We start from the raw sequence: 26,271 nt of genomic DNA, 5'->3' as shown, positions 1-26,271 counted from the left end.
ATGGAAGAAAACTATTGTAGACTTCAACAGAATTTTAAAACTCCACACAAACAATGCCCCAGTGAAGAATTCTGACCCTGTATTGTTTTACACTGGATCGGCAAAAACCACCACACCACTGTGCCACCCTTTTGAAACATTCACTTAAAAATTCATTCAGAAATGTGTCTGTGTTGAATTCATTATGAAAGCAAAGATGGAAAATTCACTACAATTGTAAAGTTAAAAAAAAAAATCTGTTTAGTGTAAGATTTCTACTCAAGTATTGATTTAAAAATACAATAGTATATAAAATTCAAATTTCATTGCAGAGCAAACAATCTTGATTGAATAAAGTAGTATTTCCCTCATTGAAAGAATTTATCAAAACACAGTTTTATAAAACTTGACATGAGCAGCAAAGATAGTGCATAACGTTATTAGAAATTATCAATGATACCAAAAAACAAAACAGAACAGTAAGCTTCTTTGCTCAATATAATTGTCAAAACCCTTCAATGCAGAGAAAGTTGGGGCAGCATCCGATCTGTGCAGCAACAGGCATAAGGCTGCACCCAGGACACTTGTCAACACAAGTGATGCATTTTAGACAAATAGAAAAAATGTATTTTTAATTCAATTTATGTATAGGTAGAATAGGTTTATTGTAATTACAAACTCCTATCAACATTTCACGTCAGATATGAAACAAAATATATTAATAAAAAACATAGTTCTTTTGAGCCCAGCTTTATTTAGTTACCTCAATTCAGGCACAGTATTCTTAACTAGATGATAGTGTACTTTTATCTCTGCTTATTCCTGCTTTTTACCCATTTATTTAATATATGCCACATTTGGACTAACGTCAGTAACAGTCTTTGTATACCAGACGTGTAATACACAAGGAAGGATCCCAACATGGACAAAACATGAAGCCACAATTTTAAATAATTACTACACTAATAACATTAACTAATACTGATAAATTTATCTGAACGATCTCACACCACACAGGAGATGCAGTATATATAATCAGTCACTAACAAGAAAAGCAGGATGAACAAAACTATGAATGCCAATGAGCACATTTCGACATTGAGCACAACAGCAATATGAAAAGTATATAAACATATGCGAAAGCACAGCTGTAAACAAATATGATTTGAGTTCAAGAAGACGGTGTAATCACGTAATCAATTACCTGAACTTCAGCTTGACTTGCGTTTACCACAGCATCTTGAAACAAACCATTCTGCAGTCATTTTGCTCTCTTTAGCTATTTAGAACACAATATTTCTCTTTTAACCGATGACCGGTGGTGCTGTTTTCTTAACCTTTTAAGAATACAGAATAATTGTACAAATATGTTTCCGCGCCTTGATTAGATAAAAAACTTAAAACAGGCGATGTAAGCAAAAGGCAATACACGGCCATGTTTAAAATAAACATTACTTGTTATACTTGAGTAGTGTATTCAACTTTTCATCATGGAAAATAATGCACACCGATTTCCGACTTTTGAAGAACTCTGAAAACTCTGCAATATTTCTAATTGGCATTAAAACGGAATGGAGTCTCAACTTCGAATCAATTATTTCTGCAAAGAGTCACACTTTCAGACGTGCGTATCGAGAGAATTCAAAAACAGTAATTATTTGATGGAACACAAAGTTTTTTGCTAAAATAATGCCTGGGACTTGTGTCACAAAAATGCGTAGTTTAAATTCTTTTTTCCCTTAGGACAATTCATTTCGTGGTCATTCGCGTTATGTTGCGTGCGCATGCTCGGAATATGTTGCCAGCAAGTACTTTCTGAAGCTGTTCTAATTTTCGTGTGTTCTGCAACATTCGACGTTTTACTTTTATTTTTTTCGTGTAAACTCCGGAATCTTAAAAATGAAGTTACAACTAATTTCACCTCTATTAATGAAAAATTACTCCTCTTGTTTGTGACGCCTCTCCTTGTTTACCTACAAATACTATAATACAAATGATGCACCTCGTTTAAATTGTCTTTTGTTATTTATTTTGGTATTTACTTATTTTGCACATTGTGTTTAATAACAATTCCGAATTGCTTACAGCATAGCTTTTGACAGTTCACTTTGGTTTCCTTAACCTGAAGGAGGAGCACAAGGGCTAGCGAAGCTTGACGAGGTCGCTCTACAACACTAAGGAAGTTAGAATGGAGTCTCCACTTCTTGTCACGTGTAAGGGGAGGGTGGGGCGTGGCTAAGGCCCCATAGCAGTGTATCAATTTCAGTGTCTGAAGCGCTCGCGTTCCATTCACATCTACGCGCTTATTACTAAGCGGGGGGAGTGTGAATCGGGGTACATTATAGCCATATTCCTAAGTGAATGTTAAGTCTCACCCCCATCGACCGGAATTAATCACGGCTGGTGAAGTCAACGGTGCGATATACGTTTGGCGAAGAGGTGATCGGCTAAAAAGCCAGCTGAGACTGAAAGTGGAAAGCAAAACTACTTAAGAACAACCTGAGCACCTGCATATCATACAGAAGCAAAGTATCGGGGACATGTGGATGTTACAGCCACCGGACTGCATTCTGTTTTAGTTGAAGAAAGAATCACCGCAGTAGATTTAGAGAAAAAAATAAACCAACGCAGGGAATAAACATGTCCAGAAGGAAGCAGAGCAAACCGCGGCAGATCAAACGTGAGTATCCCGTTTAAATATCAAAAATGTTTCAGTCTGATAAAATCATTTAAAAAAATCGCTACTCGCTTTATTTTATCATGTACCATCTTTAAAAACACTGGGGGAAAGTTTCAAGGCAAAAAATAAACATGCCACAATATAGGAATAAAATATCGCACCAGCTCGAGTGGTTGATGTGTCATTTTATAGGTTCGGGTGAGTGTTGGCTATGTTTTTTCATGGATAATGGTGCATAGCAGAAAAAGGTGTCCTGTATATGAATGGGACAGTAAGTTCTTTGGTATATTGTGTCTTTCCTGAGCTGCACGTGTATCTGTGTTTAGTGACTCATGCCCCGCCAGTGTGTACTGTATATAACTTTATCCAGCTGGTATGATACGAAACCTGCAAAGTGGTCTAGGTTAGATGGATCCAAGTTTAGTACATTCACACTTCATCTCACATCGCTTGAGATTCTCAGCCAAGTATGAGGATGCTGTAGTATGGAAACAAAGTCGTTATATTGTCACCCTACATCTATCAAGCTAATGTGAAAGAGATTTCATCTTACTTGGTTTTGGACAATATGGGCATTGATCAAAAGCAGACAAAAGTGCTTGGTTCAATCGGTCACTATTATTTTAGTGTGCAGCTTTTAGGCATACAAATATCTAGCTTATTTTTAGGCAATTGAATTGTAGATCCTGGTTTCCTGTTGCTGGCTTTGGTGCCCTTTTGCTGTACTCTTTCAAGGGGCGGGAGTTAAGATGTGAAAACCGATAAGCGCTGATTTGATCACAGTCCTTGATAACGATTAAAAATGGGATCATTTTTATTTGTTTTGTGTCTGACGTTCTTCCAGCATTGGAGCTGCATTTTCTCAATGCTGTTTTCCAGCGATGGTTCCAGAGAGATAGGGCTTTGAGATAAAAGCTCGGAGCGGAGCTGATCTTTCTTCGCTGATAAGCGATTACAATTGGATCATTTTCATCTATTTCTCATACTGGGTTGTTGTGCATGTGTGTGCGTTTCTTTTTGTCAAGTCCATCCTGTTTAGAAACGCATGGAGCTTATCACGGTAGTTTTTTATGTAAATAATTTTAAAATATAATAATAAAAAGTAACTTTCTCTCCTTGCAAAAGGTAACTTCATTGACATCAGTTTAGATTAACTGCCAGTCTGTTTCGGTTATCTTCCCAGAAAGATGCCTGAAACTGATAAGTGCGGTGCCCTACTGCAGCGTCTCAGGCACTGAAAGCGGCACAAAGGGGAGGAGTTACTAGAAAAATTGCAGTTAACGTCAATGAAAAAACACAAATATAGTCACTATAGTACTTCTTTTTAAGGGGCTCGTTGTTTTATTGTTTTCTAGAAGTTTGGAACCGAAGCAACACAGGCGTCTGTCGTAATTTTGTACAGTAATTCCTTCGATATATGTATCTGTTTCTTTGATAACTCTGTCATTTTAAGATTGTTATTAAATATTTGCTGTCACCCATTAGCAGAAAGTGCCTTAATAATTATGTATGATAGTGGAACTACAGTGATCACACATTAAAGTCGGAAGGCGAGCTCAATGGAGGGATTTTTACCCTGAAGTATTTTACTGGACTATAGTCCCAACTCTTTGTTTACAATATCACATTTAACTACGGGCAACTTGTCTCCTGAAAAGAGGGTTATTTTGAAGACTAGCATCGTTGTAATGTTTCATTATCAGTGAAGCGATTCTATTCTCCACTTTTTTTTATTGATTTACAGGAACAGCAAGTACTGTGAAAGGAATGAGGCTGGGCATATTTATTCGTACGCGTCTGTTGCAAAATACTATACATTTACATAGCTGTGAAGTGTGTTATTTTATTGTACCAACTCCACAGACTTTTCCACAAAACTATTACTTTTTAAAACGTTTTGGACACTTTCTGAGAGTGAATTATTATAATTGTATGGAAAATGCGATTTAGTATATACTAACAGTGAATTAACATAGTAGGTATTACCATATTGCAGTGTAAACGCGGTGTAGCTGCTCGAGCAGTAATGATAATGAGAGAACAGGAATACCTTGCATGTACTAGGCTCTGAGCTTTGACATTTTTGTCTTGCAGCCCTAATTGGACATTACTAAAACTAATGTCAAAGCTGCCAACTTGCCTTTCATGAGCAACAGTTAAGTGATCGGTAAAAAGTACATTGTTTTGTTTCATTCATTCTGACGCAAATAGTGGCAGTATAGAAAGCGTGTTTTCAGGCGCACACCCTACAAACTAAGTTGGCGATGATGAGCCGCAAATCTAAACGGGCGATACATCTGTAAAGTTTTGGTTTTTACAGTATTGTGCGGAACAAGTGATATTTTCTTTTAATGCCAATAAATGATTAAAAGTATAAGGCATACGTATTTTAATATTAGTTATCATCCGGACTTTGTTTGTTGGCTTGACTGTATATCAAAATTTTTTTTCTTAACTGATAAGGCTAAAAATGGATGAAATATCTAGATAACGCAAAGTGAAGATTGCTAGTCGAGATGATGCATACCAAAGCCCCCTCCTCCCCTTTCTAGTGCATTGCCTTCAGATAGATTTTTAGTGTTGATAAAACGTGGAGCTCCGATCTTAATGATAAAAGATTGTTTCCCATGGCAACGAGCATCAACAATAGAGGGCGAAGACTTTATTAAAAATAAAAAAAGCTCCCCGAGCGTGCTTTCATTTTTCGAGTTTCCTGCGGTTTGTTCAGTTGTTGATTATTCCTGTTCCACTGTAACTTTATGTTCATTTTTATTTTGATTTTGAGCCTTTCCTTACCTTTCTGTGAACGGACCGTAGAAAGGAGACCGATCTACAATCTGATAGAATTATATGACAAAAATGGTGTATTAGATTGCTCTCTTCCTTTAATTTTAAAGACTGTTCTCGATGATCGCCTCATAAACATCTAGTTGGTCCACAGCGCAAGCATGACAAATAACACCGTATATGATGCATCGTTTTAACACAGTTTTAAAAGTATAATTTGGAATTATTTTAAGAAGAAAAAAAAAACAGAGCCGCTGCAGCTGGCTGTGTTTTTTAATGTTCCCCCTCCTTTTGTTCTGCTTTTAGCTCGATGTTAACTTTTGATAAAAGCCCTGGGGCCTGATCTCCATACAGATAAAGATTGCCAAGTTAGATAAGAGTTCTTATCTCTGTCAAGCAGACTGGAGCAGGACTGTACTACAATAACAAACTGAGCAGAAACAGCAAACTGTGTGTGTGTGTGTGTGTGTTTTCCCCGCAATTTGTTCCACTGCTAATGTGATTAATGGTGTTGTATAATTAGATGATAGGTGTGAATCTGCATTTTTGTATGCATTGTAGTTAGTTAATTTAATTAAAACTAATACAACTTATTAGCAAATGTTGATGTCTTCTTAGATGAATTTCTGATATGGACTCAATTGTTATCTGAATTTTTTGTAAAAGCCTTCTTGCATGCAAAAATGCAAACCCAGCAAGTTGCATATTTTCTTTTTGCAGATATTTTTCACAGATATTAGATGGTGTGTGATAATTGTAACTGCATTCAGTCCTGATAAATCTCTCTTCCTGTTTTCTAATTGTTAACCCAGTATAGTGTAACTTTTTCATACTTACAAATAATCAGCAATAACAGTTTAGTTTGGGATTAAAAGCAGGTTGTGTATTTAGATATGTATATTTATTATGTATTAAGCTATTGGATTGCATTAATGATTACAACTTTTAAAAAATAATGTTCCTGATATGCTGAAAAGGAATGCCTCAAGTTCAGTAGACAGAATACACTATGTTTCATTGTTTCAATTTTCCATTTTTTCTTTTAGACATACTGTATGTATTATTATGTGAGAAAGGAAAGAAAACATTGTCTTTACAATTGGAACAGATGGTAGAGGTATTGAAGGACTAACATACAATGATTTTATAGAACTTGTAGAGGTCGGTACTGATCTACCTTAAGTTGATGTCACATTGCACGACTTTTAGTTAGGAGGGATGTCAAATTTGATTACCACAAATGCTGATCATATTGTTGCAGCATGTTACTTTACATGCCCATAAATTGTAGGGCATGTCAAATTACATGTCTCCAAAACAACTTTCCAGTACAGTTTCACATTTTAAAAGACTTAACTAACCCCTTTTTTCTGACAGTCAATAAGTTTCTGCCTGATGGCAAAGTATGACAAGTTCAGCCAAAATCTCTGTCATGTGTTTATTTTTATTTTTTTCCTATTTCCATTTTATTGTGGTAAGTAAAACATGACATCAGACAGACGAGCCTTTGTTCTGTTTGCAGTGTCCGAAACAACCACATTCCTTATTCTTCATCACTGGGTTATATCCATTATACTTTCTGGTGAGTGAGTGCTCAGTAGTTGTCATCTGTCATGCATCCAGAGTCCATCTCTACGACTTAAGACAAAAAGAAACATGTTGGGATGAGAGACTAGTGGAACTGAGTTTCTGGGTATGTCAGACTACACGCCAAATGATCGTTAGAAAGTGCCACGACTGCCCTTGACTTGCTAAGTTTATGTAAATGAAGTCTGTGACTGAAGTCTGCTGGTTAAGTTATGTAATGTGGCATGGCCTTTAGCCCTCAAGCCAGCTGATATTTGCTTAAATTTACTTTTATGTGCAGAAAATTTAATTTTCTGCTCCCAGTGATTTCATATGTAATTTGTTGGCTTTCATAAACAGTTAATGCACCCCCTCTAGCATCGCCACCCTGCCTCAGTTGTCACCGAATCTATCATGCAAAGTATACATTATTAAGAGATGTTTAACCATTCATAAAAATGAATATGTTTGAAAAGAAGAGGAGACTGTTAGTTCACCAAGCTTATCGGGTTACGTAATAGCCTATAAGCTGTCTCAATACTTTTAAAGAAACTTTTTAAGATGCACAATCACCTCATGGGTGAGTCCACATTAGTTTTTAGCATTTCTGTTTAGTCAGTAAGAAAGTTTCAATATACTGTATGTATATTAATTTACTCTAATGTTAATATGGTGGTGCAGAGTTTAGTGCTGCTGCCTCATAAGATCCAGCGGATTTGAATTTCATTCACTGTATGCAGGTTGCTCTTTCTTCTAATGTTCGTGTGGACTATTGTTTCAACAACAGGTTATTTGGTGATTCTAAGTTGACTCCAGAGAGTATGTAAGTGTGAATTAGTGTGTGACAGCAGGGCTCCACAATGGACTCTCCTGTGCTTGATGCCACCCGGGATAGACTGTATTCTAAGCCAGACATGTCTTTGAATTGGATTGATTGGGTTTGAGAATGTTATGTTAAAATCCATTTTACCTTAACTGATGTCCATCTGCAATATAGTGTCTAGGAATTCTCTGGGGGCCTCCTCTGGTAATTCAGGGTCTGCTTATAATTGCACTTTGTCTAGGCTCTCAAGCTATCTTCTTTTGCTACAACCCTTTATTTTTTTCTTATGCACTTATATAAGGACAGTCCTCCTGCTTCACCTGGCATCTAGACCTCTATAATCTTGACAGCAACAAGCCTTTAGCATGTAGCAATTTATTTTGTTAAATAGATAGGTAAGTAGCTGTTTACACTGCCCTCACAAAAATGTACACTTTTGTCTTAGAAAACTGTGTTATTAACTGTCATGGTGTTACCTTGTACACGTAAAACACTTTGAAATGTTGAATTGTCTTTTTTTTGTTAAGTTATATTTTTATATGGCTTATATTCATTAAGGTTTCATTGCAGCTTTAAATTAAACCTGAAGCTGGGATTGAACCCAGATACAGTCATTGTCAGTAGGAAGTTTGCATCTACTTCTTGTGTTTTGTGTAGGGTTCTCTTTGGGCACTCCATTTTCCCTGTCACATCTAAATTATGTTTTTGTTTGGGAGTGTGCCCTGCTTTGGACTGGTGTCCAATCCTGCTTTGTTTCCTGTCTTCTGTCAGATGCTGCTGGGGTAGATTGTGGCTTCACAAGGCCCTGCATTGGAATCAGCAGTTTTAAAAATATATTTAAAGGATTTGTTATCTATGTGTTCTTCTTCACTTTAACAAAGCTATGTAACCTAGATCACAGTAAAGTTCAAAACTGATTTGAGAAACTGATGGGTTGATCTTTCTGCATAGCTAAACGTGATTTGTATGGGCCACATGCACATCTTATATACCCTTCTAAAGAAGCTGGGGCTGGAATTAGAGTTGGTGTGTAAATAAACTGTGCCTGAATTTAGCAAATGCAAATGCCATGTCTGAAAGTGAATGTGTACTCTAGTCCTGTTGACATGACTAAATAGAAAATACAGTAATGAGCACTGATCATTGTAATACTATAATTTATTTCATTCTGTTGCTCCATTTGTGAAACACACACACAGCTGCATAGTGTCCTAATTTATATAAAAGATAGGGTGTTTGTGACAATTTACATCCAAGCATTTGGCACCACATAATGAACCATACTTGCAAACTCTGAAAACAGGTTAATCAATGAGCATGTGTGTAACATTAATAATAATAATAATTCTTTGCATTACATTGTGTGTAATTTGAGCGTCTATCTCCCCAGTAAATTTTCAGCAGTGAAAAAAACAATTTGCGATTTATGTGCAGTTATTTTTTTTAGTCTGTTGAATAAAAAATGATTCAACTCTCTCTATGTGGAAAGTGTAACCTTTTTGCTTGTGTTTTTTTTCTGTATATACATAGCAGTTCCAATTTAACTATGCATGAAGTTACATTTGTCTCAATTGCTTGTAACGTCTGATGATCAATCAGTGGATATGAAGCACTTTGATCAAAATTTGACATTCATTTATTGAAGATCTTCATCTCATTTGAGCAAAAGTGCTGTTAAATTATACAAAACAAATACAGTACATAGTGAAAAATGGATCACCTACAGACAGTACTCTTCATCATCAACTCGGGTAAGGTCCGGACTAATCCATGAGTTTATAGAGGAACAAATTGATGAATTAAGCTAAAACAAATTTTCACCCCTAAATATTTCAATAAGTAAACTCTTCAAAGATCATTTAAGTTAAGGCAGGCAATGTGGTGTAGTGGTTAAGGAAGTGGGACCCAAACCACAAAGCTGCTAGTTTAGTCTCCACCTCAGACACACTGTGTGACCCTGAACCAGTCTGTTTACCTGTCATGCGCCTGTTTACAATTTTATTCCTTTTTTCTTTGTTACAGCTGGAGCACAATGGATTTGTACTGATAAAATGCCTGTGAAATAGTACTTACCGCAGAGTACTCGTAGAACAGAAAAACTGTTTATAGAATATGAGGCTTGATTGCAGTCTTCAGGTCTTCTAAGAGCAAAATAGTGCAGTCTTCAAAACGTTAAGAACGTCACAGTTGTTTTGAAGATGAAAACAGGAAAAAAAGACAATTGTAAATTCACATATGTTTTAGAGCATTTTTCAATAATTTGGTAAAAATCTTACCTTTGTCCATACATACAAGTGTATCTGGAAATCAAGATTTTAGTGACATTTTATTATAATGAAAATAATTTTTTAAAAACTTTTGTTCTGTCACTAACTTTTACATTTAAAACTATTTAATCTATACCACCAATTTCACATAAAATATATCTTAAATGCTACATATAAAACATTATCAACTTATTCTTTGTACTCAATTTCTTAGCTCTAAGAGGCATATCCGTGACGCCAAATAAACAGATGTCGGTCCTTGTTTACCTTTTTCACTATTTTGCAAATCTGAAGACATGTTACATTGTCACATACAGTCACATTATGAATATCCTTTAATGATTCTGATCGACTATTTAAGGATCAACAATTATTTGTTTATATTGTACCATTTACTACTGTTCAGAAAATTATGAGCAGAGTGAAATCAGGTCAACTTCTTGGTTTGCAGTGCCAACATTCTGTTGCATTTGTGCAATTTTGGGATTGTATTTATAGTTGCTCCACTTTTTGTGTAGATTATGTGAGTGAGTTTTTCAGATACTTTCAAATGGTCCCATTTCATTTGCCTGTAATTCATAAAGACAAAAAGCGATAATCTTTGTCAAATGCTCATCTATCTCTACATCACAGTTTTATGAGTTTCCTTATTTTTTGTTGTGATTAGTTAAATCTGAATATCTTGTCTTACATATGTTCAGAGTATCTGCCTTAAATACCATAGGCATTTCCCATATAGATATAAAACAGAGTCTAGCTGTTGAAGTATGCAAGCAATAGTTTTATCCAGTGTGCTCACAAACTTTGCTGTTATGCAAAAACCATAAAATGTTTGTTGTGTCATCAGTGTAAGTGGGAGTTTAAATATAGTTGTTGAGGATTCAATTTATGTATCCTTGGTGCAATTTCTGCTCTGATATAATGTGGCCCTAGTCTGAGTTCTGACCTGCATATTAACAGCATGATTTCAAACACACCATTTTTTCAGTTGTACTTTATATATACAGTGCAACTGATTCTATATTTCTGCGGTGGGCTGGAGCCCTGCCCGGGGCTTTTTCCTGCCTTGCACCCTGAGTTGGCTGGGATTGGCTCCAGCAGACCCCCGTGACCCTGTAGTTAGGATATAGCGGGTTGGATAATGGATGGATGGATTATATATTACTCACATAATATTTTATCACATATTGTGGATGAAATACTTCACGTGCCATTTGCTTATTTTTGATTGCATCAGCAGAGGCAAACTATAAAAGTTATTCTGGGTATTAAACCCCTTCCATCCATCCATCCATTCCCTAACCCGCTGAATCCGAATAGGGTCACGGGGGTCTGCTGGAGCCAATCCCAGCCAACACAGGGCACAAGGCAGGAACCAATCCTGGGCAGGGTGCCAACCCACCGCAGGACACGCACAAACACACCCACACACCAAGCACACACTAGGGCCAATTTAGAATCGCTAATCCACCTAACCTGCATGTCTTTGGATTGTGGGAGGAAACCGGAGTGCCCGGAGGAAACCCACGCAGACACGAGGAGAACATGCAAACTCCACGCAGGGAGGACCGTATTAAAACCCTTGATGAATTATGGACATTTTCATTCATCTTGATGACGTTTTATATTATTTATTCTTTGTTTTTGGGATATGTAAATAAAAAAATGAACATTATCATTTGAAATGACTGTTTCCAAAGTGTCTTACAAAACTCTCCTTTTTCTTTGTCTCGTAATAGAAAAGGAAAATGTAGCAGTTTTGCATGTGGTTAAGTGGGTTTAAAATAGAAAAAGTCAAAGAGTTTGATATGGTCAGAAATTTTAGGCCGTAGTTTTGCTTTTGATTTTTGTGAAGCTGCACATATTTAAATACTATTTGTATGTTTTTAATTGGATTTTATATCAGTAGACCAATACTTTATATTCACTTTCACTAAGATGACAAACATTTTAGAATTAGTAGGACAGAGTTATAAAGTTATTTTACAAAAATAAAAACAAAAGCACTGAAATAGCTGATTCAACCAAAATCATGACACCTATAAGTGTTTAACATTTCCTACCAGACCAGCTAGGCGTCTTCAGTTCAGTTTATTTAAGCAAATCTTAAATATTAATCAATGTCTTAAACCTGTAATATAAACGGTTTTTAAATTACTAATTTATTCATGGGTTTAAATTTCTTGGGAAAAAAGCTATTAAGAACAGTAGTAGTGCATTAAGTAGGCACCAATAGTAAAACTCTCTCTCTCTCTCGCTCTCTTTTTTTTTTAGAAAACCTGTTTGCTTACTTGATAAATTTCTTCATAGATGTTAAAATAAAAAAAAAAATATTACTTGACATTAAGTGTTTTTAAGATGCATATATTATTTAAACTCTATGGATTACATATAGAAAACTGGTTTTACAATTTTTTTTTTTTAATTTTTAGTTGCATTTAATCATTATTCTGTTTACTAGGACAGGTGCCAAAAGTAATAGATTTCTGCCAGTAACCCTGAACTGCGAATGTGCTGTTTTAGTTCTAATGTTGAGGGCTGATTGTTGTTTCTTAGCTCTCTTATCTTTGCTACTTTGTGATGAAAGTCCTATTGGACTATGTAGGTGATGGATAAATCTGTAACACTAATTTAGTATCCTTACTGAATCGTTAAACAAATTGGAATAAGTGTTCAAAGCCCATTAGCAAAAGTGGATTTATAATGTGAATGGATTTCTCATTCTTATTCTACAATCATGTGTACAGAATAATTATAGTGTAGGGCAGGCATGTCAAACTCCCTACCATTGGTGGGCTGCTTCGACTGCCATACCTACGTCAGCGGGCCGCACTGTAACAAATACTATTATACAAAGTTAGTGTAGCTTTCTTTTCAATACTGAAAACTTTAAAAAATGTAACACTTAAAGTTTAAAGAAAAGCAATTTATTTCCATACATTCTCCGTGCAACAGCATACAATTAGAGTCTTAGCCTCTTAGCTAGGTCCTTATATTATTATATTATATTCATTATATTATATTCATTGCTTATATAGGAGTCTTACAGTCTGAGATCTATTTCTTTTGTCCTGACACTTGGCATCTCTTGTTAGTAACCAGTTCGTCAATATCAGGCTTGAAATCTTGTGCAGCTGCAACCTTTATGAGGAATGAAAGGTGCTCAACAGTAAGTCTCGAATGATGTGGTGTTTTGGTAGCTTTCATTAACGAAAACAATTTCTCACAAAGGTAAGTGCTTCCGAACATAGACAGTACTCTCGATGCCAACTTACAGATCTGCACATACGAGGGTGGCAGGTAAGCATACAAGCCTGGCACACCAACTTTGTTGTATTTTACCTTCAGAATCTGAATGCAGTTCAATCAATTCCATTTGGATATTCTCAGTCGCATTCTCAACGTTGTAAGAGAACAGTGCAAAGTCCTGTTCGTGTGAACTGAAATCATGAAAACTCTCACTGAATTCACTGCTCAGTAATTTAAATTGGAAACAAATCCTCCAAAAATCTAATTTTACTTTACTAAGTTTACTTCAAAGTTTATATTGTAAAATAAGCCGATATGCAAAAAGCCCCCCTGATCTACACTAATTTTACAAACTCAAAATCAAAAAAATTTGTTAATAAACAACTCACCATTTCATATCTTCAGCTGTTGTCTGCACTAACTATTCGTTACAATACTAGCAGAAAAAAATTACATAAAACTAGAGCAATAAAACGTGAAAATATTACTACTCGTGATGGTCAGTTCTGCCCAGTGGCCAGTTTCAGCAGCCCATCCAGTAGTGTAGCCTACACGGATGGCTCTTGGCTCATGGCGGCCCTGGACAGAGAAAGAATCGGTGGCCCCTTCGCCCGCCAATGTCAATATGGTACCTTATGCACGGCGGATGGCCACGTCCGTTGCAGACACTGCATAGCCGCCTCGTGCTCCTGACACGCTTCTATATGCGCATGTCCGTAACTTGAAAACCAAGTGGCAGCCCATGATATTCTCATTACGGCAGAACGTTATAATACTACATATAGCTTACTGCTCCAGCTCTAGCGACATTAGTAAGTACAGCGTCCTAATTAACAAGAAACACTGTGTTTTTCGGCCACATTGCGTCAGCTATGTCATTATTTTCTCTTTCTGTTTTATATTCAATATATATTGGCGTGGCGGCCATGTGCAGGTGCACAGTTTGTACATGCCTAAAGCCGCCCTGCTGCCCGCTGCTGCAGCCTAGCACTTCAGTTGCGACGTGACGTCTCATTAACTTTGGTCAAGGCTCGTGGCTATACTAGCAGATGATGTTTCTGGTACCATAATGCGATGGGAAAACACGCTTTTGTCAGAAGACAAGTAAGAAAAGTCAATAAGTAACGCCGAAAATGCAGAATGATTCAATCACAAATGACAGTAATCATTTTGTACAAGTTCAGTGCTAACTAGGATCTGTCACGTGGGCCGCACAGATTTTTGTTGTGGGCCGCGTGTTTGACATGCCTGGTGTAGGGAGAATGCAATAAGATGTGCAATGTTAAGCATTGCCACTAAAGTTTAATCTTTAGCCTATTCCGATTGTTGTTAGAATATTACAATTTTAATCAGAAAAGGGCATTTAGCCCTGCCATGCTTGTAAGTCCTCTATGTAGCATAAAATATTACATTACATGTATAACAAACTTAAGTTTAAAAAAGTTAATCACAACAAGCTAGAATACAAAAATATTTTTTCAGAAGTTGTTTTTCAGTCTGTATACCTGATTGTGAATACTTTTGAAATTAATTTATAATGTTTGAAGTGTTTTTTTTGATTTAAGAAGGTTTAGATTTTAGCGATAAATGGACAACAGCTATTTTGTTTGCTTGTCCATGGTCTTACACCTTGAATGTTTTTAAATATTTGGAAAGGACTTTTTGTGGAAGACCAGATGCTTCAAAATAAGAAGAATGATAACAGTCTCTTTGAAGAGTTTGTTTTACTTCTTTATTGTCAATTTATTTATTTTAATTTTACATATATTAGGTACGAGTTTATCATAGAAAGTATGGTAGTAGACTTAAAAATTTGTGTCTTTGAAGTATTATTTATCGACAACTTGGAAGTTGTCATGGCTTAGTTTTATTTGTGGCTTGCAGAATCTTCTAGTGAATGTAAGCAAGAGTTTTCACAATATGCTGACAGCTTTAATGTTTTTAGACAACAGGCAAATATTGGGAAGTCTTTTTACGTTTTAAAATTAATTCCACTACCAAAGAGAGATCAGGGGCCTCATGTATAACCGGTGCATACGCACAAAAATGTTGGGTACTCCCGTTTCCACACTCGCATCGCGATGTATAAAAACTAAACTTGGCGTAAAGCCACGCACATTTTCACACTAGCTCAATTCTTGCCGTATGCAAGTTCTCTTAGTTTTGCAATCTGGCGGCACCCAGCGTCAAAGCAGTGCTTTTCTTTCAGTGCATTCTAAGTTTACAGATGGCTTGACATCAATTACAGAGCTGATTGTGTGTTGATTGGGTACTTGGAGAAAGATAAGGAAGGACAAGAATTGGGGGTTAGTACGTTTGAAAGAGACAGTACTGCTGCAGTAAATTATTTCAACGAAGGTCACGCACGGCGCAGCAAGCATCTTATGAGAGGCAGGAACAATCTCTGGATGGGGCACCAGCTTGTCATTATCACTGCGCCATCGTGTTCCCGTGTTTAATAACATGCTTTAATTCCTATCCTCATGAAAATGATAACATTAAGATTTTAAGATGAAGTTTATGATGTTCTACTTTAATGACAAAATAAACTACGTGATTAAAGTGGAAACTTCAGGATTAAAGTTCCGTGCTTTTTCCCCCAGTGTGTGCCTATTTTTTTTTCTTTTCTCTGTACCCTAATAAGCTTCCATATGACTCTCAGACGATGGGCTAGGACTCGCCTTTTCATGCCCACTTTGATATCTGACAACTTCTTTTTTTAGTTTGGGCACTGTGTGAGTTTGTGAGCTTGAACCTTCGAGTTTCTCCGACATTCTGTGTCACTCAATCAACTTCCTTTTATTGTTTATACCACTGTTTAAACCAACAAATAGTATGTTTTTCCTTGCTTCCACTTGGTATTTGCTGAAATTCTTCTATTTTCCCCTGTGCTTTTGCCATTGTCTTTTCACAGAATGCTGAGCTTAAGGTCTATGTTTGCATTTTCAAAGAGGCGTAATTCTGGCAGCAGGCACGTGCACATGTGTTACTTTTCACGCTGACCGGGATTTATGTAGTGGAAGAACATGGAAATTGGCATACGCATAGATTCTTGCATCTGGATTTTTTTTTTTGCGTACGCACATTTCCACTTTTGTTCTTGCGGCATGTTTAAGTGTGAATTCTACGCACGGTGTTATGCATGAGGCCCCAGATGTCTTATTTCTGTTTATTTAGCCAGTACATATCCAGTAATTTGGTTTTACTCAGAGGTTTTAACTACATTAATAAATGTATGTACAGTTTTCTAATTCTATTCTTAAAAGTGTACATCATTTTGAACATGTAAATATGAAGTGTGCAGTACTGAAATAATAAACTAGAACATATTAATACTTTCAGAGAACTGGTTTTCATATACATGTGCTTGTTAAATTTAAAGTAAAAACCACTATATTTAAGATGATTTTTCAGTCTGACAGTTGCCATTTATACTCCTTTAACTCTTAATTGCCAAGTCCTTAACATCCCTTAATTTGGACTGCTGCTCCTAACAGGACCCTACTGTATATTTGACATGTCCTAAATTGAAAAAAGGGTCCCTGCTTCAGAGTTTTCTGAGCACACATGTACTCTGTACTTTTAAACAACACTCAAGGCTTGATTATAATCTGCTTATGAATAAACTTCATAGAAAAATTCAAATACTCCTCAATCAACAAAGGAATGTTTTATTTATTTCTTCAGATTTCAGCATTGTGTGAAACAGAATCATTGTTGCTAAGTCTGTATTGACTGTCTCTTAAGATGTCCACATTACAGTATAATACCTATATCATTTTTTTAATTTGGCTGACCTAGCCTTTTGTTTGACATACATAACTTATAGAATGGCTGTTAAAAAATACAAATTAGGAAAAGTGTGCTAATGTTAAACCCCTTGTACCATCTACTTTATAATAGAACATGATAACAATTGTGTTTGTCTTTAGCAATTTGTAAAGACATGGAAATATAAAATTAGTATGCATAATGGTGTTGTGTCATCCTGGACAGATCCTGTTTCTGTAGATGTAAAGTTTTGCATCTGCCAACAATTTCTAGATGCTTTGTTTTATTACTCACAGTATGATGCAGGAACCTGCTTGCTGCTTTCTGCATTTTCTGTAGTTTCAGTTTAATGATTTTTGGGGATTGTGCCTGCTGTGTTGATGTTCCAACACACTGTCACTATGCAGGCTTGTGCTGATGTGGGACGTTGTCCAGTCACTGATTCTCTTAAAATTGCTAAAGTTTTTTTTTTTTTAAGGTAATTATATTATTTTATTTTTTTTCCTCTGTTTGCTTACAGTTTGTCTAGCCTTATAAGGATGGAAGGGCAAAGAAGACCCTTGGGGTTCACTTCTTAGGGTACCCATATTTTCCTTGTTTAATGGCTTGCTAGGACAGCACTGTCTTTCCTTGCCATTGCAGATACATTGGGTGCAAAAAACAAGTTATTTTATTTTTTTTGCACTAGTAGTATTCTAACATTAGACATGCTGCAATGTGAGGTGGTGGGAAGGTAAGTGCTATGTAGTGTGAATGAGATTATCCATGAGCAACTGCAGAATGTAAACTGTGAAAGACAAAATCCCTAATTCCAATTTCAGGTTCCTGGAAGAGTCCAAGTGTATTCAGAAAGCACTGGGATGCAAAGAAAGAACCTGGGAAGGGAGCAAGTCCATCACAGACCCCAATCAATGTAAACAAAATTTAAGATAAAGTACATAAATAAATGCATTAAATATTGCATTGTTTTGAAATGCAGAAGATTTTTTACAAGCTAAAAACATCTTTGTCTCAAGGGTTAAAAGAAACATCTGTATCACTATGCTCCTGACTACTCATCACAAATCTCTGCCCAATGATTGTTTTATCTGTCTTGATGTTGGGGCCAAGTTAGCTACAGCCTGCAGTATTTTTGTTCAGTTAAAACATTACGAAGAAGGGAGTGAACAACACTTTCATGGCCTGTTTGAGTATGTTTGATCTAAAACAGGTTAACTAGCCATTAGTTTCCTGGATCAAACCATTTTTTATAGACACAGTCCTTCTTCAAACATGAATAATTTCACCAGTTTATAATGATTCATGGGAAAAATAGATAGTAAGTGTTTCCATACAAATACGGTTTTCTTTGGGGACTGTGATATATTTATCTAGCCCACTAATCTTATTTGTTCTTTGATTGTTTTAGTCTGTACCCCAGTATATAGGATGCACACATTTATACTGCAGAGCTGTACTTAGAAAACACTGTATGATTGCTATAGCCATTGGAGTATTTTTGATCTGTTCACAGGCTAAAGTTTTAGGAAGTATTTTCTATAGTTTATTTATAGGTGTGTGATTTCTCCTGTACTGTTACTACTTTATCTTGTTCTAAACTGTAAACCATATTTAAGTCCTGTCTTTAGTACTGAAGATGCAGTCTTTCAATTAGGATTTCATTCTTTTGAATTGTTGGCACTTCAAAAACTGATATGTGGACTGAGTTTTGCAATAGTGAAAATGGTTTTTGGAGAAGCTCGATTAGCACTAATGTATATGAAATGAAATGTTAAGATATAAACTAGATTTCAAAACATTGTAGGTGGAAACTCAGTTTTGAAGATACTCCTGAAACTGCTAGCACTAACCAATGAATAGGATTTATGAGCAGTAGCATCATAAACTGGTTATTGTTAGAAGAAGACTGAGGTTGAATTATAATGTGAAGACACCCACAAATATTTCATTATGCATTTACAATGATAGGCTTTCCAATCACAGTACTTGTCATGCACAATTTTTTTTTTTTTTGTTTTGTTTTGTTAAATTCTAGGTTGGTTTATCATGGCCATGCATATTTCACTGTTTTTGAACTAGTCTAATAACATAAAGCAATTGTTTCTGTGTAGCTGCTGAAATACTGTAATCTATACTAATAAAAGGCAAAGCCCTCACTCACTCACTCACTCACTCATCACTAATTCTCCAACTTCCCGTGTAGGTAGAAGGCTGAAATTTGGCAGGCTCATTCCTTACAGCTTACTTACAAAAGTTGGGCAGGTTTCATTTCGAAATTCTACGCCTAATGGTCATAACTGGAAGGTATTTTCTCCATTAACTGTAATGGAGTTGAGCTGGAAGGGCGGAGTTTACGTGTGACATCATCACGCCTCCCACGTAATCACGTGAACTGATTGTCAACGCAGTGCGTAGAAAACCAGGAAGACCTGCAAAAAGCGCTTAAGAAAACATGCATTATATAATTGAGAACGCAGCGAAAAACAATAAGAAGCGAGCGAGTGACATATACTACCACATTCATGAGTGTTGCTGCCTCGGAAAGAAAGCAAGGTGTAAACCTAAACTTTAAACTAAGTTCATAGACAGGCTACCGCTGGCGTTTCACATGCCCACAGGTAATGCAGGATACAAGTTTAATGAGAGGACGAGGATATAAGCGAGTTTTGATCACTTTATAACTAAGTTAAAATTGTAGGTGAAGGGGTGTGCTTATGCAAATTCAGAGACTGTGTTTGTGGGGGATTGACAGTTAAGGCGGGTGGGGGAGTCACGTCATCATCTCCCCTCCCATTCATCTAATTTCGGTCTGAGCTGAGCTCCGCGGCTAATGCCGTCTTCCGAAGCAACTTTGTCAGACTGCCACCAAATACTCACAGAAAAATCCACAAGTTAATACACACGCTGTCTCTATAGAGTTTCTCCACACTGAATCCTCCAGACACTACTTACAAAAGGTCACATTGACAATCGTGTTACGTTATTTTTAAAATCTGTCCTTTTCTTAGCACAAGCACAGCTGAGAAGCTTGATGCATGTGCTCCATAACGCGTTAAAAAATAATGCATTTAATCACACTTTGCATTACAAGCAAAGGGGAGCTTTTGTCAATGCATGATTTCCTGGTACTGTACACCGATTACATTGATCAGCATCCCGATTCATTTTATCCTCGCACCACCTTAGTTTGAGAAGAAGTCTGAAAAATATGAGGTTAACACAGAAAAACATCACCAATTCAAGCTTTATGAATAATCGATTCGCCATCAATAATTGTTTTGGTAAAGCCATCCTCCTTCCATTTTATAATTTTTCCGCCAATAGCCATGATTAAATGAACGGTAAATAAAGTAAGAGCAAAGCGAGGGTGACTTATTTAGGCAGGCATATATATGACAGCAACACTCATGACAATGTCAATCATGTTACGTTATTATTAAAATGTTTCCTTTTCTTTTTCATTACTTCTTTAACACACTACTTCTCCGCTGCGAGGCTGGGATTTTGCTATATATATAATATATGAATGACCTCCAAAGAGCGTTGAGACTTTTGATATCATGAGCGTGTCTGCAAAACTGTGGTCTCCTGCCCAGCAAAGTCGAGCAGCCAGCGCGCGCATAGCTGTGCCGGCCTTTGAGACGCTGACTGCGCTTCTGCTTTAAGTCAAAGTGAGCACTTTTAATTTTTTTCATCCTCCCCCTGCGCTATAGCCCAGACAAGTGCAAACACGGGACCCCTTTTCTACACCACGGCAAAATAATATTAAGGCGATTCACACTTTCTTTTGCACGATACGATTATGAGGTCCTCACCTCGGATTATGAAAACACGCACACGAGTGGAAGACTGACAGTGCAATCACAGCCGATTAATGGCGGGACGTCTCACAAGTCTACACAAGGCGATCATAACGTCAGCGAACACATCTCTCTATACTATATAAAAGAAAAAGGCAACTTTCCTTTATTTACACCTTTTTTCCTTTTATCCCAAACCAAAGCCTTTCTCTCTTAACACTGCAGAGGACACAAAACTAATTTTCTTTAAATGCCGGTAAGGCACATTACCACAGGCACAAATTTGAACGTTCACATAGAAAATGTAATTTCTATACCACAGCCGTCGTGTAGCGCCTTTCAAAAGGGATCAACTACCGAGAGATGATCCATATACATTTTAGCTGCTGTTAGTTACTTACCTGTTGTGTTACACAGTCTTTAAAATGTAGTTTACCTGAAACCGCTCCAGTAGTGCTCAATGTACCTGTACTTCTTAAAACGTTAATGTTTTACTGTTTAATAACTTATAGACTATATTTTATTATTTTTCCCTTGCACTCAGTGACCAAAGCTATACACCTAGATAGGTATGTGTGTATATATATATGTGTGTATATATATGTATATATATATAGATATATGTGTGTGTGTGTGTGTGTGTATATGTAGATATGTATATAGATATGTAGATATGAAGATATGTATGTGTATATATATGTATGTATGTGTGTGTGTGTGTGTGTGTGTGTGTGTGTGTGTATATATATATATATGACAGCAGCAATCCAAGCTGTGAGAAAACACTAAAAAGGAGGCATGTCAGACGTTGTGGTACATTTTCTGATGCAGCTAGCGAAAAAACTTTGTGACGCTGCCAAATACACAAAACAATTACTTTGACAATCATGTTACATTATTTTTAAAATGTTTCCTTTTCTTTTCATAACTTCTTTAACACATGACATCGCTGAGCTGGTATTTTGCTATATATATATATATCACAGCGACACTCATAACAGTGACAAAACAATTACATTGACAATCATGTTACATTATTTTCAAAATGTTTCCTTTTCTTTCTCTTTCCTTCTTTAACACACTACTTCTCCGCTGCGAAGCGCGGGTATTCTTCTAGTCTATACTAATAAAAGGCAAAGCCCTCACTCACTCACTCACTCACTCACTCACTCACTCACTCACTCATTCTCCAACTTCCCGTGTGGGTGGAAGGCTGAAATTTGGCAGGTTCATTCCTTACAGCTTCCTTACAAAAGTTGGGCAGGTTTTATATCGAAATTCTACGCATAATGGTCATAACTGGAAGCTGTTTTTCTCCATTTACTGTAATGGAGATGAGCTTTAACGCCGTGGGGGTGGAGTTTCGTGTGACATCATCACGCCTCCCACGTAATCACGCAGTACATAGAAAACCAGGAAGACCTCCAAAAAGCGCTGAAGAAAACATGCATTATATAATTGAGAAGGCAGCTAAACAATAAGAAGCGAAAGTGACATATACAACCATATTCATGAGTTCTGCTACTTCGGAAACAAAGCACGATGTAAACCTACACTTTAAATTAAGTTCATAGACAGGCTGCCGCTGGCGTTTGTAATTTAGTGCCTGCCCATATAAGGCCGTCCGTCAGCGGCAATCCAATAGCAAACTCCCACTAAATATTCACGGGTGAAGGACTGTGCTTATGCAGAGGAAGATGAGATGGTCAGGGTGGTGTTTGACACAAACTCAGCGAAACTGCGAGAGAAAGTTTTAAGTGCCAGGACTAAGGTAACATTAAATACAGCCATGGACATAGCACGAGATGGCACCAGCACAGCTGGGAACCTTCGATGCATGTACACCGAGCAGCTCACGTGAACTGACGCAGTGCACAGATAAAAGCAACAGTTCCAAAGAGCTGAACAAAACCGAATTACACAATTGAAAAGGCAGCAAAAATATGAAGCGCCTGATACATACAAGCATATTCATAAATCCAGCTACTGCGGAAACAAAGCACACGTGGAAAAGTCAATGTCCCGCTAAAGGAAGACAGTGTAAAAAACCCGTGCATGCAGTGTGTCAGGTCTCAGATAAAGAAGAAGACGAGCTGTTTATTGATGCAGTAAGAAACGAATCGATGAATGAAACCTGTCATCTTTACAACGATTGACAAACACGGAATGTAACTTGAACACAACACATCCTACAAATACGAACCTGATTGAAAGAAATAATGATAATCAAATCCTTGATGACAGCAACACTCAGTAACACTCACAAAACAAATACTGTATATTGACAGTCATGTTACGTTATTTTTAAAATGTTCCCTTTTCTTTTCTAGCTTTTTAACACACTACTTCTATGATACGCTGGTATATATATATGTATATATATATATATCCCGATCTACATACTCGAATAATGGATACTTTATTCGCCATCAATGATTGTTTTGGTAAAGCCATACTCAGTGTATTCATTAGATGAACGGTAAAAAAGTAAGAGCGAGGGAGGATGACTTATTGAGGCATGCAGGCTGTAGTGCGCGTCAACTCTATCTGAATTGCGATCACATTTGAAAAATATATCTTTTCAAGTTCTATTTAGTCCATATGTGTCAAACTCAAGGGTCAGGGCCACATCCGCCCGGCGTAATTATATCCGCCCCGAGATCATTTTATATACTGTATTATTGTTATTAATGGCCCGGTATATGAAGCGCTGGTAACACAATAAACTACAGATCCCATAATGCAGCGCTTCAGCTGCCTTGCCAACACTTACGCGTTAATCAAGTCTAGCTTATGATGCTGCAAGTTATTGCGAAGCTAGCTCACACGATGCTGAAGAGAAAAGTTGATTCTGAAAATAGAGACTTTAAAACCGATGGGAGGCTGAGTATATGTTTACTGAACCCGTGTGTCTCATTTGTGGAGCTAATGTGGCTGTAATTACAGAATTTAATCTAAGACGGCACTATGAGACAAAACATCAGGGTAACCTGAATGCAATGCAGAAGATACAGAAAGCAGAAGAATTAAATAAGAATCTGACACTTCAGCGGACGTTTTACCCGTGCACAATCACAAAGTGATTTCAAGTGAAGCTGCTTTTATGGGAGACACAAATGCACCAGTGCAACTTGCCCCACTTTCCCTGTTGCCAAGTAATGTTAAACCAAGTCGTCACTACGGTGTTCCCAAATACGCACTTTGCTGATAAACTGAGCGCACTGAGTTTGCACGGCGCTTTGGTGACTTTGAAGAACAAAAAAGTCCGTCTACATGCGGCTCGAACCTTGTGCATGTTTGGTAGCACATATCTGTGTGAGAAGCTCTTCTCAGTGATAAAGACTAACAAAACAGCACACAGGAGTCGCCTCACTGATGAGCACCTGCAATCCATCCTGAGAATCTCCACAACACAGAACCTCACACCAAACATAAACGAACTTGTTGCCAAAAAAGATGCCAGGCGTCCAGCTCTAAAATGACATATGAGCAAAGACAACTGAATGATTTGATTTGTTATTGCTGAAAGGAACACATTTTATTTATATTTCCAGGTTTTGTTATGCAGCATGTTCATATTTGAATTTGTATAATTTTGACAGGATATATTTTTATGGAGAGCAAAATCTAAGTTTATTTTTTATATAAAATTACATAAGAGTAAAGAAATTTGAATGTTTGTTCTTTTAACGTTTACTTTATTTCTAACTTGTATAATTTAGACAGGATATATTTTATGGAGAGCAAAATATTATAAGTTGTTTAAGGTTTGAGTTGATTTATTCAGAATAATATTCCTGTCTGTTTTACCATTCCTACCAAAGATATTTCTGTCGACTAAATAAAAATTCCTTCTATTTAAAATTTAAATAGAACTTGAACAAATACGATAGTTCATAATATCCACGCAGACTTGCGTAAGAGCGGAGTTATCCGTTTTAACAAGCAGCGTATTGCACTGATACGAAATAGCTGTGTGTGTATATATGTAGATATGTATGTATATGTATATATATGTTTATATATGTGTGTGTGTATGTATGTATATATATCTGTATTTGTGTGTGTATGTATGTATGTGTGTGTGTATATGTATGTGTATATATGTAGATATATATATATGTATGTATATATGTGTATATATATATATATATATATATATATATATATATGACAACAACACTCATCACTCACAACAGTGACAAAACAATTACATTGACAATCATGTTACGTTATTTTCAAAATGTTTCCTTTTCTTTTTCATTGCTTCTTTAACACACTACTTCTCCGCTGCGAAGCGCGGGTATTTTGCTAGTGGACTATAAAAAACTCTGGGAAATCCCAGACGGACAAGGTGAGTCGGGTGGCAGAGGGACAACGCGTCTGGGAGTGGAGGATTGTGAATTGTATTGTTTATTGTTTATTATTTATGAGTATAGTGGAGTGGAGGGTGCTTTGTGCACTGTTGTGTCCAAATAAAAATTATTATTGGACTTTTACCTGGTGTCTGATGTCTGGTCTGAGGGTTCAAGGGGACGACAGCGCCCCCTATCTGTCACAGTATATATTTATAAAGAACTAGCAAAATACTCGCGTTTCGCAGCGGAGAAGTAGTGTGTTAAAGAAGCAATGAAAAAGAAAAGGAAACATTTTGAAAATAACGTAACATGATTGTCAATGTAATTGTTTTGTCACTGTTGTGAGTGATGAGTGTTGCTGTCATATATATATATATATATATATATATATATATATATATATATATATATATATATATTTACACACATACATACACACATACATACATACACACACATATATACACACAAATACATATATATATATATATATATATATATATATATATATATATATATATATACAGTAATCCCTCCTCGATCACGGGGTTTGTTCCAGAACCCCGCGATAGGTGAAAATCCAAGTAGAAACCATATGTTTGTATGATTATTTTTATATATTTTAAGCCCTTTGAAACTCTCCCACACTGTTTATAAATATTCTCCGCACAGTTATACAGTAAACCCTTGTTTATCGCGGTTAATCCGCTCCAGACAGATAAATGAATTCCCACAAAGTAGGATTCTTTATTTATAAATCTAATATTTTCGCAGTTAGAGCATAGAAAACCTGTTTACGACCTTCTCAATACGTTTTTTAACATTATTAGAGCCCTCTAGACATGAAATAACACCCTTTAGTCAAAAGTTTAAACTGTGCTCCATGACAAGACAGAGATGACAGTTCTTTCTCACAATTAAAAGAATGCAAACATATCTTCCTCTTCAAAGTGCGCGTACGAGCGGAGAATGTCAGAGAGAGAGTAAAGTA

General features: G+C 36.5%; 1 protein-coding gene across 3 annotated transcripts in view; it reads left to right on the top strand.

Moving 5' to 3' along the window:
• The first annotated feature begins 2,239 nt into the window (after nt 1-2,239).
• Nucleotides 2,240-26,271, top strand: part of zfpm1 (zinc finger protein, FOG family member 1) — a 270,631-nt gene continuing 246,599 nt past the window's right edge. For all 3 annotated transcript variants that reach the window (XM_039763522.1, XM_039763523.1, XM_039763521.1), the window contains exon 1: nt 2,240-2,659. In XM_039763522.1, coding sequence (XP_039619456.1) covers nt 2,620-2,659 — 40 coding nt within the window. In that variant the 5' untranslated portion in view covers nt 2,240-2,619. The remainder of the gene's footprint in view (nt 2,660-26,271) is intronic.

This window comes from Polypterus senegalus, chromosome 9 (assembly GCF_016835505.1).
Source record: "Polypterus senegalus isolate Bchr_013 chromosome 9, ASM1683550v1, whole genome shotgun sequence".
Lineage (NCBI taxonomy): Eukaryota > Metazoa > Chordata > Cladistia > Polypteriformes > Polypteridae > Polypterus > Polypterus senegalus.
Note: the sequence above shows the minus strand (reverse complement) of the source record. Positions and strands in the feature narration are given on the sequence as shown.